Here is a 14,545-nt window from a genome sequence, read left to right on the forward strand (position 1 = left end):
ACATATTTGTAAGAATATAAATATATAAATGTAAATATTTTCAAAATATATACTGTATGTGTGTGTATTTATATATACATAAAAAATATACACAATACACATACTTTTATTTTGGATGCGATTAATCGTTTGACAGCACTAGTTTTAACCCAAAGCAAACTAAAATTCCAACAACTTCTCATGTTTCATTTTCCATCATTTTGTTTATGTGCCATTTTGAAGTAAATAAATAAAAAAAAAGTCATTACTCCTCCCAAAAATCTTGTCCAATTTTGTGCAAAATACGCTCAGACCATGTTTGGTCTGATCCGCACAGAAATGACCGAACAGATATTTGATGTTCACTATAGATGCCATTATGAAGTCAACAGTGCCTGTGTTTGTTATGCTACAGTATGTTAGCTTAGCATGTTATTCTGTTAACATGCGAATCAGAGACCATTATTTTTAATGTGGCTCTTTGGTTATGAGGGTAATCACAAATTATGTAACAAATTAAGTTATCTTAACATGTGAATAAATAATTATGTTAACATGAATTATTGAAACTGCTAAAATTCTACCTTTATATTGTAGTATTCCTGCAAGGGAAAAGACAGTCAGCCTGAGAACAATACAAACACTGCAACAATATTGAAGTTTCAGATCTTCATATTTCATACTCTTCAGCCTATTGGCATACACACATATACAGAAAAAAAAGGATAATTATGAAAAAAATGATGGTGATGAAAGTGGTCATGTCTTGTGATGTTGTCTAATATGGACAAGACCTTGACTCCTTTATTGGCCTGGCTGTTGTATTTCTTCCCAATGTCCTCCAGATCTTTGCAGAAGAGATCATAGCCACCAGGTTTGGCATAGAAGCCCTGCTTGAGTTTTTCTCATTTATTGTTGAAACCGTTTTAAAATTCTACCTTTATATTGTAGTATTTCCGGCAAGACAATAAGCCTGGCAAAAATACAAACACTGCAACAATATTACAGTAATATTAATATTGACATTCTCTGATTTCATTTCCAATATAATCCATAACTGTGACATAGTGAAACTGAAAGTAGCTCCTGGTTAAGATACACGGATGAGAGGTTTTACCAGCCGTTATCAGGTGATCTCAAGCCACTGAATAGTGCGACTGACTAATCAGAATCAAGTATTCCACAGAGCCGTGTAATACATGAATAATAACACATGAAAGCTTTATTTTTTAATTAATTAGCAATATCAAATAAACATGTAATTATGAAGGATCTGAGCCATAGGCCAGACCAGACAAGCTTCTGAAATGAAATGTATAATTTCCTGTTCAATGACGATCACAGAGTAAATGCATTTCACATGACGCAACAGTCACCTGAAGAGCGTGCATTCATCTGCATTATGGCCATCATCTGTTCTCTGTGATGCTGCATATTCATAGCCATTGTTTCCTCATGTCTCTTGTTGCCGTTTTCTAAAGTCGCTGCAAACTCTCTAGCTCTGTTACTTTCTGCTTCAGTGGTCCGTCTCTTGAACTCTTCAATCTCTTGGCTCATCCTGTCTGCCTTCTCTTTAAAGCCCTTCTGCAGCAGATCAGCCTGCTCCCTCAGTTTACTGTCCATGGCACGCTCAGACTCCTCTTTCTGAAGCCTCATCTCCTCATCCATCTTCTCCTTCATCTGTCTCATCCTCTCATCATTACTCTGTTTTTCTGCTTCCATCTTTTCTTCTAGTTGTCGCTGCTTCTCCTCTTTAGCTTTAATTTCCTGCTCCATGAGGACTGCTTTCGCTTTTTCCTCTGCTCATTTATTGACAAAAAGAGGAAGAAGAAAACAGATGCTTCAAAGAAAAGACTCAAACCACGTTATATTTAGGGGCTCCGTTTTACTATAAAACTGGTCACACACTGGGCAAAAAGCTCAATACATAGCTCTAGCCTTAAGTTAGAACTGATTTAGAACCAAATAGAGCCTGAAGAGATACAAGTATTGGTCTTGATTACACTGGTCTTTATTCATAATGGTATAAGTAGCCCCCGGAACCGCAGATGTTATGTGAATAAGATTATCTGTGCTCTGAAAGTGAAACTATTCTTGGACCCTTGAAACTGCTTCTACAACTTAGTACTACTTGTAGCTCTGTTTGAAACTTCTTTGGCTGCCACATCATCCTGTCTGTGTCTCTGAGTCCCTCATTGTGCATAAATACTCTCACATGTACCTAAACCTTTAAGCACCAATTTTCACAAGAAACCTAGTAAGAATTTACAAACAGAGAAATAGGGATTTTATTACTTAAAATTCTCACCCTTAATCTTTTTGTCCTTCTCAGTGAGTTTCTTGTCCGCCTGCAGAATGGCTTTAGAATCCACAGACTTCTGCTTCAGGAATTCCTCTAGAACCTCTTCAGCCTATTGACATACACACACATACAGAGAAAAAAAAGATAATTATGACAAAGACAATGATGATGAAAGTGGTCACGTCTTGTGATGTTATTTAATATGGGCAAGACCTTGACTTCTTTATTGGCCTGGCAGTTGTATTTCTCCCTAATGTCCTCCAGATCTTTGCAGAAGAGATCATAACCACCAGGTTTGGCATAGAAACCCTTCTTGAGTTTTTCCACCATTGGTGTAGAGAGGGATGACAGGAGATCTTCACATCGTCTCTTTGAAGCTTGCTTGTTTTGGCACAGGTATTCATCAAAGAGTTTATTAATCTTTTCCTAAAAACATAACATGTAGCATGTCAGTAGCAGAAAGGTATATGAGATATAGATATATATCTCTCAAATCATCCGATCTGACAACGAGTGCGCTCTAAGCATTGAGTCAAGATGAGTAGGATTAGACTGATGAGACTCAAGACGTATCTGACCGAAGTAACACAAGATTTGAGGGAAGTGATCCAGAGTTAACATGTGCTCAGCACTCTTGGGTCCCAGAGGCTAAATAACATCTGCCTCCTTCCTCCACCCATCGTTCCCCCTTCTCCCCACTGACTGAGGTCATGTGGCATGCATTAGAGGCTATAGACACATTTACATCGAGCCCTTGGGGCTGCTATGATGTTTGGCAGTATTTCATTAATGTTAAAATCTGCCTTCTGATGGTGTGGCACAGGAAACTGACTGTGAATACTTTGTCAGGTGAGGTATTGGAGCATTGTTAGGCCTCCTCTCGTTACGGAGAGTCGTTTTGCTTAGTACTCCACCCCTCTAAGCTCCGCTTGGATGGCAATTTCGAGTTGTTAGGCTATGTGGGTCTCCTTGGAAGCAGTCCCATATATAGAACAGAGTTAGGCCTCCTCTTACTGTATACTGAAGAGATGTTGTACCCTTTCCCTGTCTGTGGAGTTCAGAGTTGCTGTGCCCTCTGTGGGCCTCTTTGACGACTTCTTTTATGATGGAGGCATCAGGGATCCTCTCACTGTAGAGTTGTCTGTCTGAGGACTCTGCTCCCTACAGCTCCTTCTAGATAGCACTTTGAGTTATTAGGCTCTGACAGCATGATTGGAAGCTATCTTGAACAAAGGACGTTGTTAAGTCTCCCCTTGCCTTAAGACAGAGTTATGACAAGGCCTCCATCCTTAGAGCAGCCTGGCAGTAAGTGTCAAGTTGCTAGCCTCTTTGTGTGCTAGTCTTCATGTCAAGGCCTCCATCGTTTGAAGTCAGAAGTTCAATCAGGGGCTAAGTTCAGTTAGAGACAAAGTTCAGTTAAAGTGCCCCTATTATGGATTTCTGAAAATTAGCTTTCATGCAGTGTGTAACACAGCTCTCTAAGTGAATAAAAACATCCTGCAAAGTTTTAAATCTGAAAGTGCACCGTGTATAAAGTTATTGTCTCTCAAAAGAAAGAGTCGACTCTGATTCATTGAAACGAGTCGTTGAAAGAGTCGTTTTTTAAAACAAATCCCAAGCCGTTTCATGTTGATGTCAACATGAAACATTAGCATATTGCCCACCCACTTGTTGCGTACGCAGACCTGGGAAAACTTGATTTTTGCGCTGGTCTGAATGAAAATGCAAATTCATTCTTTGCCACTAGGTGCCGCTTTTGGAGCATTAAAAGCTCACAAACACATCTTTAAATGAAATCGGCCAATCACCGCAGATTAGAGTCACGCAAAGGAGGAGTTTGTAAAAATGAATTGTTGAGCGAATCGTTTGGGAGTCGTTGAGCAAATAAGGTAAAAATAAGTGCATATTTTAAGAAAATGAAAGTGTTTTTTGACCTTGCATGCATGTCAACCTGTTGTTGGGGACTCCAAAAACCAAAATATGAGCCTTTCATAACCCATAATAGGGGCACTTTAAAGGAAAACGCCACCGTTTTCCATATTCCGATATGTTCTTCCCTCAACTTAGACGAGTTGATACGCGTGGCGCCACTATGTTAGCGTTTAGCTTAGCACCATTCATTCCTTAGGATCCAAACGGATTAATTTAGAAGCTACCAAACACTTCCATGTTTTCCATATTTAAAGACGGTTACATGAGTAGTTACACAAGTAAGTATGGCGACACAATAAACAGTGGCGATTTTCTAAGCGGATAAAAATGACTATAATGTATGGCGGAAGAGCACTTCGCAGTAATATCATCACTCCTGAAAACTCCCCCTTCCTATACTTACTCGTGTAGGAGTGATGATATTACTGCAAAGTGCTCTTCCGCCATACATTATAGTCATCATTTAAAATTCATCCCTGTTTGGATCCTAAGGATTGAATGGTGCTAAGCTAAACGCTAGCATAGTGGCACCGCTCGCTAGAGCGATTGAGTGCATGCACTGAGACGGGAGAGGTACCGTATCAACTTGTCTAAGTTGAGGGAAGAACATATTGGAATATGGAAAAACGGTGGTGTTTTCCTTTAAGGGCTAAGTTGTTAGGCTCTCTGCAAGCCTCCTTAGCTGCTGCCTGGAATTGGAGTATTGCTGGGCCTCCTCTCACTTCAGAAAGGAATTTATTTGAGGTCTCCACTCCCCAGAGCTCTGCCTGGATGGCATTTCAAGTTGCTAGACTTTCTGTGAGCTTCCTTGGGAAGCTGCTCTGGGCATAGGATGAAGTAAAGCCTCCTATCGCTTTAGGGAATCAGCATGCTCGACTCTTTGTAAGCTTCCTTGTCTACTGCTTTTTACAGGGGAGTGTTTTTAGGCCTCCTCTTGATACAAAGAGTAACCCTGCTGAGGCCTCCTCTCGGTGAGCAGTTCCAAGTCATTAGGCTCTCAGAACCTTCTTGGAAGTTGTCCAGAGCATGGAACATAGTTAGTCCCCCTCTCTTATTAGAGAGCCATCATGCTATGGCTCAGGATTACCAGGCCCTTCAGCTTTGCCTGTGGGCTGAGCTTCTTTTCTGATTAATTTCTGACTGCAAAGAAAAGAAGGTTTGTAACAAGGGAATTAAGTTACGTCAGCCGCAGGTGTGTACCTTAAGGACGGGGACTACTTTAGAGACTTTGACTTTTGTCTCAGTCAATGAAGCACTCATCCCTTCAGCATGGTGGATTGGGCATTTGTTCCCCATAGTGTCCTCTAGAGAACACAGCGCAAGTTCTCATTCTAAAGGGAAGGTCTCAGGTTATGCATGTAATAATGGTTCCCTTAAAAGGGGGACAAGACACTGCGTCCCCTCGCCATGCTTCAGGTATTCCTGAGCATGTATCCATCAGACAATAAATGGGTGACTTGTTTTACGGTGCCCTTTCAGAGGACATTTCAGCTATCTGTAACATTTCCTTTGTGCTACATGCGTTGAGAAATTTTTTTTTCAGCTGGTTGCCCATAATCAATGGTTTACCATCATCCTACATGAACTGACATTGCCTACCTCTAGAGATTTCAGGTATCGCCCATCAGTGTCCCTGAAGGAATGCTTCATGAAGGCTTGTGTTGCCATGCTGCTGAGATGTTGGTGTTCTGAGGACACATCCTTCAGTTCCAGAGGAAAGGAGTCCTTCAGCTTCTCCATTCCTCTCTGGTAAACCTCAAGCCCCTCCTTCACTGCAGCCTCATTCTCAATCATTGCCATAGCAATCACAGCATTCTCCAGACATGGCACAGCCCCACTAGAGATGGTGTCCACATACGTTTTTGCCAGATGACCCAGAACTTCAGCGAAAGAAAAAAATAAAACACAGAGATAAAATGGTATTGATAGATAAAGGTATTGATACATGGTTTTCTGTAGGCACATGCAAACTGTTCAAATTTTCTTTAGAATCACCTCGTCCAGTGACTGTGTATCCATCTTTCAGCCTCTTCACATTGCTATCATGAAAGACAAACTTGCAGAAATCATCTGTGACCTTCAGGAACTGAGAGGAAATGTCAGCAGAATTCAAGCTCTCCAGGCAAGACATATTTTCTGGGGCGGTTGGAAAGGGGAAAGTCAAGCACTTCCTGGAAGGAAAGAATTTTTGGATGCACTCCCTGGGAAAGTTGTACTCCACCACACTTCTTGAAGTGCCTAGAAAAGATGAGCACATTCTCTATCTGCTCTCAATTTTAGAGAAGAGCATGTCTGTTCTAGGAGTGTAGCTGGCTTGAGCTACTGGACATAAAATGCTGAGACATAGGAAATTGTAAGCTTAAATACCAAAACAATTCAACACAGTAATAAGTCCTAGTTGTGATAATGTTTATGAGGACTCTAAAAATAACCTTTTGCGATATTTGTAAATTACCATGTTTCAGCTTCAGAGCAAACTCTAGGTACTCATCCTCTGTTGTATCTTTGCCATCGATCTTTAGCTCCAGTGTGAAGTCCCTCACAGCCCAGATGAAACTAGGGAAGAACTTCACAAACTCGCTTGAATCATCGGCATCCTCGTCTGAAGATTTGACCTTGATGCACTCTGATAGTTCAGTGACATATCTGACCGTGTGTTCAGGCATGAACACAAAGCAGCAACAACTCATGATACATAGTCTAGCAGAACAAAAGTGCTATTCCAAGAGGTAATAAGCAAATTCACAACACCAGTACTTTACAGTAAGACTTAAGCCATGACAGAAAAAGTAATTAAGTTATCACTTTAAATATTATACACTGCTCAAAAAAACTTAAAGGAACACATTGAAAACACATCAGATCTCAATGGGGAAAAATATCATGCTGGATATCTATACTGATATAAGGAAAAGGGAAGTGGTGTGTGGCCAAGTATGGTGACGCATACTCAGAATTTGTGCTCTGCATTTAACCCATCCAAGTGTACACACAGTAGTGAACATACACCCAGAGCAGTGGGCAGCCAATGCTGTGGCACCCGGGGAGCAGTTGGGGGTTCGATGCCTTGCTCAAGGGTCTCACCTCAGTCGTGGTATTGAGGGTGGAGAGAGTGTTGGTTATTCACTCCCCCACCTACAATCTCTGCCGGACCCGAGACTCGAACCCACGACCTTCAGGTTACAAGTCCAACTCTCTATCCATTAGGCTATGACTGCCCCTAGGTATCTATAACTGATCAGAAGGATACTGTAGATCCATCACAGCCTTGTTGTCAATCGTCCCTCGACTGTTGTAGACCAGAGTGCTGCTGAGTAACACAGCCAGACAGAAGATGTTGGTGTCATGCTTCGGGTCTCCCTGTGAAAGATAAAGGTGTTTTTTTCATTATTAGCATCACCCAGTAAGTTTTTTATACTTTTTATACATTTATTCAGGAGTTCTCCATCTTCATTAGTTTACTAATTTTAATTGTTTGTGCATTTGTAGCCTTCATAAAACGCTTGCACTCTGTGGTTTGGCCATCTGTGCAAACTGAACACAGACAGGAGAGTTCTGCTGTCACTGAGCAACAAACTTTAAAGTCTTGATTTCAATTTCAGGTGCTCTGATATAGAAGCAGCTTGTTTTTGTCTTTCAGCTTTGAAACGCTGCACAGACAAACAGTCATTACACTGCAGTTTTTATATGAATATGGTTGTCTTGTATTCTTGTACTCATGAAACTGCTTGTGATGCTAGTTGTGTTTTCTTGTCACATCACCTTATCCACGTCTCCGAGTCCCTCGGTGTCCAGCAGCACTAGAGTGGTTCCTGCTTTAGTGGGATGGGGCACACACCACATCCAGATGCCCTTCGTCTTGGACTCAATTGTGCTGCCCAGCGCAAACCCTGATAATGACAATGACTTCTGAGCATGTGATGTCATTCACTTGAACTGCGTGATGTTTGCTATGAGCGCTGACCTGTTTGTTTCCCAGCGAGGCGGTTCATCAGGTAGGACTTCCCGGTGCGGTAGAGCCCCACCACGGCCACCACCACCACCGGCTGCTGGATCTGCAGCAGGATCTGCAGCGCTGACTGCTGCACACACAGCTTCCCATCTGAGTCCGTGCCAACGAAGCACACTGGTTTATCCATGACCACTGGAGACGCATCTGCCAACAGAACAGATACACACATTTGAAAGCCTTTAGGAACGGCAGTGTACTAGAAATAAAGAACTTGAGGTGGATTGAGATATACAAGGCAGTTTTCCTAATTAAAATCACTCAAAAATGTTGTCTGTATTTTGGTGCGCAACAAATTTTGGTGGTACAGGGGCTTAGGGAAACCTCAATATCTCATATCAGGATGGTATGGAAGCTTGTTTATGCCACTAAATAAAAAATAAAAAGTTAATTGTGACTATATTTCAGAATTTATTTCCTCACAATCGCAAGTTTACATCTGACCGTTTTCTTAGATTTAAACTCGATATAATATAAATTCTCCATTGATATAATCAATTTTGACTTTATAACACACAATTGCAACTTTATATCAAACTGATCTTTAGAGCACATTACAAGGTACATGCACATATATAAACATTGTGCACATTCTTGTTGCTTAGTCTTAGAGTTTTAGTCTACATGTAATGATCACGATAGTTAAAAGTGTGCGTGCAGAACATTTCAGGTTTGAGACTTCTTTCTTTCTTTTTTATTCTCTCTGATGGGGAAGCAGGTAGGAATCTATGAAAGCCCGTTTCCGCCAATGAATAAAAAATAAAACAAGGTAATTGCGACTTTTTATCTCACAATTCAGACTTTTTTTCCTCGCAATTCGGAGATATAAACTCGCAATTCTGAGAATTGTGAGTTTATATCTCAGAATTGTGAGTTTATATCTCAGAATTGCGAGTTTTTATCTCAGAATTGTGAGTTTATATCTCAGAATTGTGAGTTTATATCTCAGAATTGTGAGTTTTTATCTCAGAATTGTGAGTATATCTCAGAATTGTGAGTTTATATCTCAGAATTGCGAGTTTTTATCTCAGAATTGTGAGTTTATATCTCAGAATTGTGAGTTTATATCTCAGAATTGCGAGTTTATATCTCAGAATTGTGAGTTTTTATCTCAGAATTGCGAGTTTATATCTCAGAATTGCGAGTTTATATCTCAGAATTGTGAGTTTTTATCTCAGAATTGCGAGTTTATATCTCAGAATTGCGAGTTTTTATCTCAGAATTGTGAGTTTATATCTCAGAATTGTGAGTTTATATCTCAGAATTGCGAGTTTTTATCTCAGAATTGTGAGTTTATATCTCAGAATTGTGAGTTTATATCTCAGAATTGTGAGTTTTTATCTCAGAATTGTGAGTATATCTCAGAATTGTGAGTTTATATCTCAGAATTGCGAGTTTTTATCTCAGAATTGTGAGTTTATATCTCAGAATTGTGAGTTTATATCTCAGAATTGCGAGTTTATATCTCAGAATTGTGAGTTTTTATCTCAGAATTGCGAGTTTATATCTCAGAATTGCGAGTTTATATCTCAGAATTGTGAGTTTTTATCTCAGAATTGCGAGTTTATATCTCAGAATTGTGAGTTTTTATCTCAGAATTGCGAGTTTATATCTCAGAATTGCGAGTTTATATCAGAATTGCGAGTTTATATCTCAGAATTGTGAGTTTATATCTCAGAATTGTCAGTTTTTATCTCAGAATTGTGAGTTTATATCTCAGAATTGTGAGTTTTTATCTCAGAATTGTGAGTTTATATCTCAGAATTGCGAGTTTTTATCTCAGAATTGTGAGTTTATATCTCAGAATTGTGAGTTTATATCTCAGAATTGTGAGTTTTTATCTCAGAATTGTGAGTATATCTCAGAATTGTGAGTTTATATCTCAGAATTGCGAGTTTTTATCTCAGAATTGTGAGTTTATATCTCAGAATTGTGAGTTTATATCTCAGAATTGCGAGTTTATATCTCAGAATTGTGAGTTTTTATCTCAGAATTGCGAGTTTATATCTCAGAATTGCGAGTTTATATCTCAGAATTGTGAGTTTTTATCTCAGAATTGCGAGTTTATATCTCAGAATTGCGAGTTTTTATCTCAGAATTGTGAGTTTATATCTCAGAATTGTGAGTTTATATCTCAGAATTGCGAGTTTTTATCTCAGAATTGTGAGTTTATATCTCAGAATTGTGAGTTTATATCTCAGAATTGTGAGTTTTTATCTCAGAATTGTGAGTATATCTCAGAATTGTGAGTTTATATCTCAGAATTGCGAGTTTTTATCTCAGAATTGTGAGTTTATATCTCAGAATTGTGAGTTTATATCTCAGAATTGCGAGTTTATATCTCAGAATTGTGAGTTTTTATCTCAGAATTGCGAGTTTATATCTCAGAATTGCGAGTTTATATCTCAGAATTGTGAGTTTTTATCTCAGAATTGCGAGTTTATATCTCAGAATTGTGAGTTTTTATCTCAGAATTGCGAGTTTATATCTCAGAATTGCGAGTTTATATCAGAATTGCGAGTTTATATCTCAGAATTGTGAGTTTATATCTCAGAATTGTGAGTTTTTATCTCAGAATTGCGAGTTTATATCTCAGAATTGCGAGTTTATATCTCAGAATTGTGAGTTTTTATCTCAGAATTGCGAGTTTATATCTCAGAATTGCGAGTTTATATCAGAATTGCGAGTTTATATCAGAATTGCGAGTTTATATCAGAATTGCGAGTTTATATCTCAGAATTGCGAGTTTATATCAGAATTGCGAGTTTATATATCAGAATTGCGAGTTTATATCAGAATTGCGAGTTTATATCAGAATTGCGAGTTTATATATCAGAATTGCGAGTTTATATCAGAATTGTGAGTTTATATCAGAATTGCGAGTTTATATCTCAGAATTGCGAGTTTATATCAGAATTGCGAGTTTATATACCAGAATTGCGAGTTTATATCAGAATTGCGAGTTTATATCAGAATTGCGAGTTTATATCTCAGAATTGCGAGTTTATATCTCAGAATTGCGAGAAAAAAAGTCAGAATTGTGAGATAAAAAGTCGCAATTACCTTGTTTTATTTTTTATTCATTGGCGGAAAGGGGCTTCCATAGGAATCTGAAATTGTCACAGATGAAAATCCTCTATGGTCACACTTGAGTTTGAGATTACGATGGTTACAGATTGCATTATGCTGCCTCCAAGCCACTAAGTGTCATTAAAAGGCCAAGATACAGTATATGCCATATGATGCTGCCTTCACGTTATTCAAAACATGCTTTCCACTTTTGAATACATAATTCCCTTTTAACTGCTTAACTTTTCTAGTATCTGTATGTGTGCCATGGAATTTATAGTGTTGCTAAAAGTACCTGTATTTTAGCTTTGATTATAATACTCAGCTTTAATTATAACAGTTTTTGTGAGAGTGCAAATAATCTAAAGAAGTAAATTATGTCAAATATGTTGATAAATTAGTTATAGGGAAGTAAAAATTACATTTAGGTATTATGCATGGCTATTAGTACTTGATGTAAATGTGAATACAAGTCTAATCTTCTGGAAATCTACCTGTAAAAGCACCTAATTATGTAATTTGAAAAGCATAATAAAGATTAAAAAACACCTTTAAAGTTTCTCAGCTGTTAATCTGCTACATCATTCTACACTACTACAAATCTTTTCCATTTTTCAAACATAAGCCTACCTGAAAGTGATGCAGACGCTTCATCTTGAGCCTTTCTTTTCTTCGGCTTCTCATCACCGGATTCTCGGTGTCTCTTCACAGGAACGGATTTTGATTGACATCCATCATTCACACGAGGGGAAACAGGCGCACAGTGACGCATCTTGCGAGCTTCCTGCATTATATACTGTATAAATATCACAAACATGTATTTTCTGTGTTATGTATTTTCATTTGGTATAAATGAACTGAAGGTCTTTTCCTTACCTTACAGTAGCTCGATCAGAGTTCTGTGTTGTATGCTCATAGTTTTGTGTCTATATATTTTACACACTTTTATGTCCAGCCCTTTAATGCTGATTGGTCAGAGTGAATCGGGGGATTGTCTCTGTTCTCTCACTCTCTCTGGTTATTGGCTCTGGTGACTCGCACCTCCTTCTACTGACCATAAACACTAGTGTCCAGTTTAACTCATGGTTTCACTTTCACAATCAGCAGCTGCTTACTGGAAACCATGTGACCGCAGATAAAATGATTTCTGTTTTTGTGGAACACAAATGTGATTATGCCACACAGATTGGCGTGTTGTACATCTGAGCTATGAAACAAAATCTGAAGAGTAACAATGCAGAAAAACAACGATTATCACTTTGAACCTGTGGTGTTTTTTTCTGATGAGATTCACTGAAAAGTTCCAACAATTTCCTTTCTCCTTTTAGTGTATCAGACACTATGAAAATAATTTGGAAAATATTATGCATGCCTGAGTTAATCAGTAGTGCATGATGCTCACAATACAAAGGTCAAGAGTTCAAAGTCCAGGGATCGCTTTTATTAATGAACAAAATGTGTTTGGATTAAAGTCAGTGTCCCTTTAGAAAAATTTGGATAAAATCATTAGCTAAACGAGTAAATTGCTGCATGAAAGCTTTCATTCAAATAACAAAACTTGCAACATATACTGGTTACCTGAGCTATTACTGGTTTCACAGACAGGGTTTAAGATTAGTCTCAGATTAAAGTGTAAATCCGAGTTGTTTCAGCTGAAAGAAACTTGTACTGACTGATCTTAAAATATATCAGTGCCTTTGTTTTATCTCAGGATGCACACCAGTAATGTTAAGAGCCTCAGTGTCCAGTTCTGGATTTCCCTTTTATGCATTGATTTCACCAAACCTGTCAATCTATCATGGATGGAGCCTGTTGAAAAATGTGAGTGATTTATTATGACTATCAAATGTCAAAAAGGTTATGTGTACTCCTTCACAATATGGAGATGAAGACATCAATGCTTGTGAGATTATGATTAAACTGTAATAAAAAAAAATAAATAAAAAAAAAATGATTCCTGGCTAGCTGTGATATCTAAATTAAGGATCTATGCCCCATTAGCTCTTTCCTAATGAAATTTATTGGAAAAAATTGGAATACTGCATATAGCATTTTCAAATAAAGCATTGATTCCAGCCCATGTGTTTAAGAGTACAAAATCGTCACTTCCTGGGAAACTGGGGCAAAGTGTCAATTAAAAAAAAAGGAAGTTGGTGCAACTGGGGAATCTACTCTGACTTTTTTTTCTTAGATAATAAATGACTTACGCCTCAAGAGTGTGATCAGAAAATAAGATAAGAAAAAAAAAACAGGAACCACCTCAATCAAATATCATAGTCATATAATAACTGTCATTGACACAACACATATTCTCCTTATTTGAAGAAGTGAAAGCCACAGATCATGGAAAGAAGATTCATTTTTAGCATGACTGATCTTAAAAGTAAAACAATAAATGTTAATAAATAATTTAAAAAGTAAAGCGTACTTATTTTAAAGGAAAACCCCACCGTTTTTCCATATTCCAATATGTTCTTCCCTCAACTTAGATGAATTGATACGTACCTCTCCCGTCTCAGTGCGTGCACTCAATCGCTGTAGCGCGTGGCGCCACTATGTTAGCGTTTAGCTTAGCACCATTCATTCCTTAGGATCCAAACAGGGATGAATTTAGAAGCCACCAAACACTTCCATGTTTTCCCTATTTAAAGACGGTTACATGAGTAGTTACACAAGTAAGTATGGTGACACAGAATAAAACGTGGAGATTTTCTAAGCGGATAAAAAATGATAGCTATAATGTATGGCGGAAGAGCACTTCACAGCACTTCGACCTCGGCGCAGTAATATCATCACTCCTGAGGTCGAAGTGCGGAGGGGGAGTTTTCAGGAGTGATCATATTACTGCGCCGAGGTCGAAGTGCTGCGAAGTGCTTAGATAATCGCTTAGAAAATCGCCACTGTTTATTCTGTGTCACCATACTTACTTGTGTAACTACTCATGTAACCGTCTTTAAATAGGGAAAACATGGAAGTGTTTGGTGGCTTCTAAATTCATCCCTGTTTGGATCCTAAGGAATGAATGGTGCCAAGCTAAACGCTAGCATAGTGGTGCCACGCGCTACAGCGATTGAGTGCACGCACTGAGACGGGAGAGGTACGCATCAACTCATCTAAGTTGAGGGAAGAACATATTGGAATATGGAAAAACGGTGGGGTTTTCCTTTAAAAACTGCATTTATGTAGGTCATTTGATAAACTATATGATGGGGAAATATGATTTTGGGTAACATAACTGGATATTTCAGAAACAT

General features: G+C 38.4%; 2 protein-coding genes across 4 annotated transcripts in view; both read right to left on the reverse strand.

Annotated features, from left to right (window-relative positions):
- The window catches only part of LOC306861610 (polyunsaturated fatty acid 5-lipoxygenase-like), a 587,266-nt gene that overhangs the window by 221,066 nt on the left and 351,655 nt on the right, over positions 1-14,545 (reverse strand). The gene's annotated exons all lie outside the window — the stretch shown is intronic.
- LOC306861514 (guanylate-binding protein 4-like) lies at positions 1,196-12,266 on the reverse strand. Of its 3 annotated transcripts, none has more exons than XM_079403810.1 (11): positions 12,168-12,266; positions 11,922-12,087; positions 8,178-8,369; positions 7,976-8,103; positions 7,464-7,573; positions 6,669-6,859; positions 6,209-6,451; positions 5,813-6,093; positions 2,495-2,707; positions 2,288-2,390; positions 1,196-1,778 (listed from the first exon to the last, which is right to left on the reverse strand). In XM_079403810.1, exons 2-11 carry the CDS (start codon positions 12,079-12,081, stop codon positions 1,336-1,338), a joined length of 2,064 nt encoding a protein of 687 aa, XP_079259936.1. In that variant the 5' UTR covers positions 12,082-12,087; positions 12,168-12,266; the 3' UTR covers positions 1,196-1,335. The 3 variants fall into 3 exon arrangements, with proteins under 3 accessions (XP_079259936.1, XP_079259937.1, XP_079259935.1); XM_079403811.1 differs by having other exon boundaries at positions 11,922-12,075; positions 12,168-12,223; XM_079403809.1 differs by having other exon boundaries at positions 11,922-12,218.

The sequence above is a fragment of the Barbus barbus genome, assembly GCF_936440315.1.
Source record: "Barbus barbus genome assembly, chromosome: 42".
Lineage (NCBI taxonomy): Eukaryota > Metazoa > Chordata > Actinopteri > Cypriniformes > Cyprinidae > Barbus > Barbus barbus.

Coding starts and splice junctions, on each gene's coding strand:
- LOC306861514 (XM_079403809.1), bottom strand. CDS start 12,108: ATGTTTGTGATATTTATACAGTATATAATGCAGGAAGCTCGCAAGATG. Junction 6,452..6,668: donor TGCTCTGAAGCTGAAACATG/GTAATTTACAAA, acceptor CATCTTTTCTAG/GCACTTCAAGAAGTGTGGTG. Junction 6,094..6,208: donor ATACACAGTCACTGGACGAG/GTGATTCTAAAG, acceptor CTTTCGCTGAAG/TTCTGGGTCATCTGGCAAAA.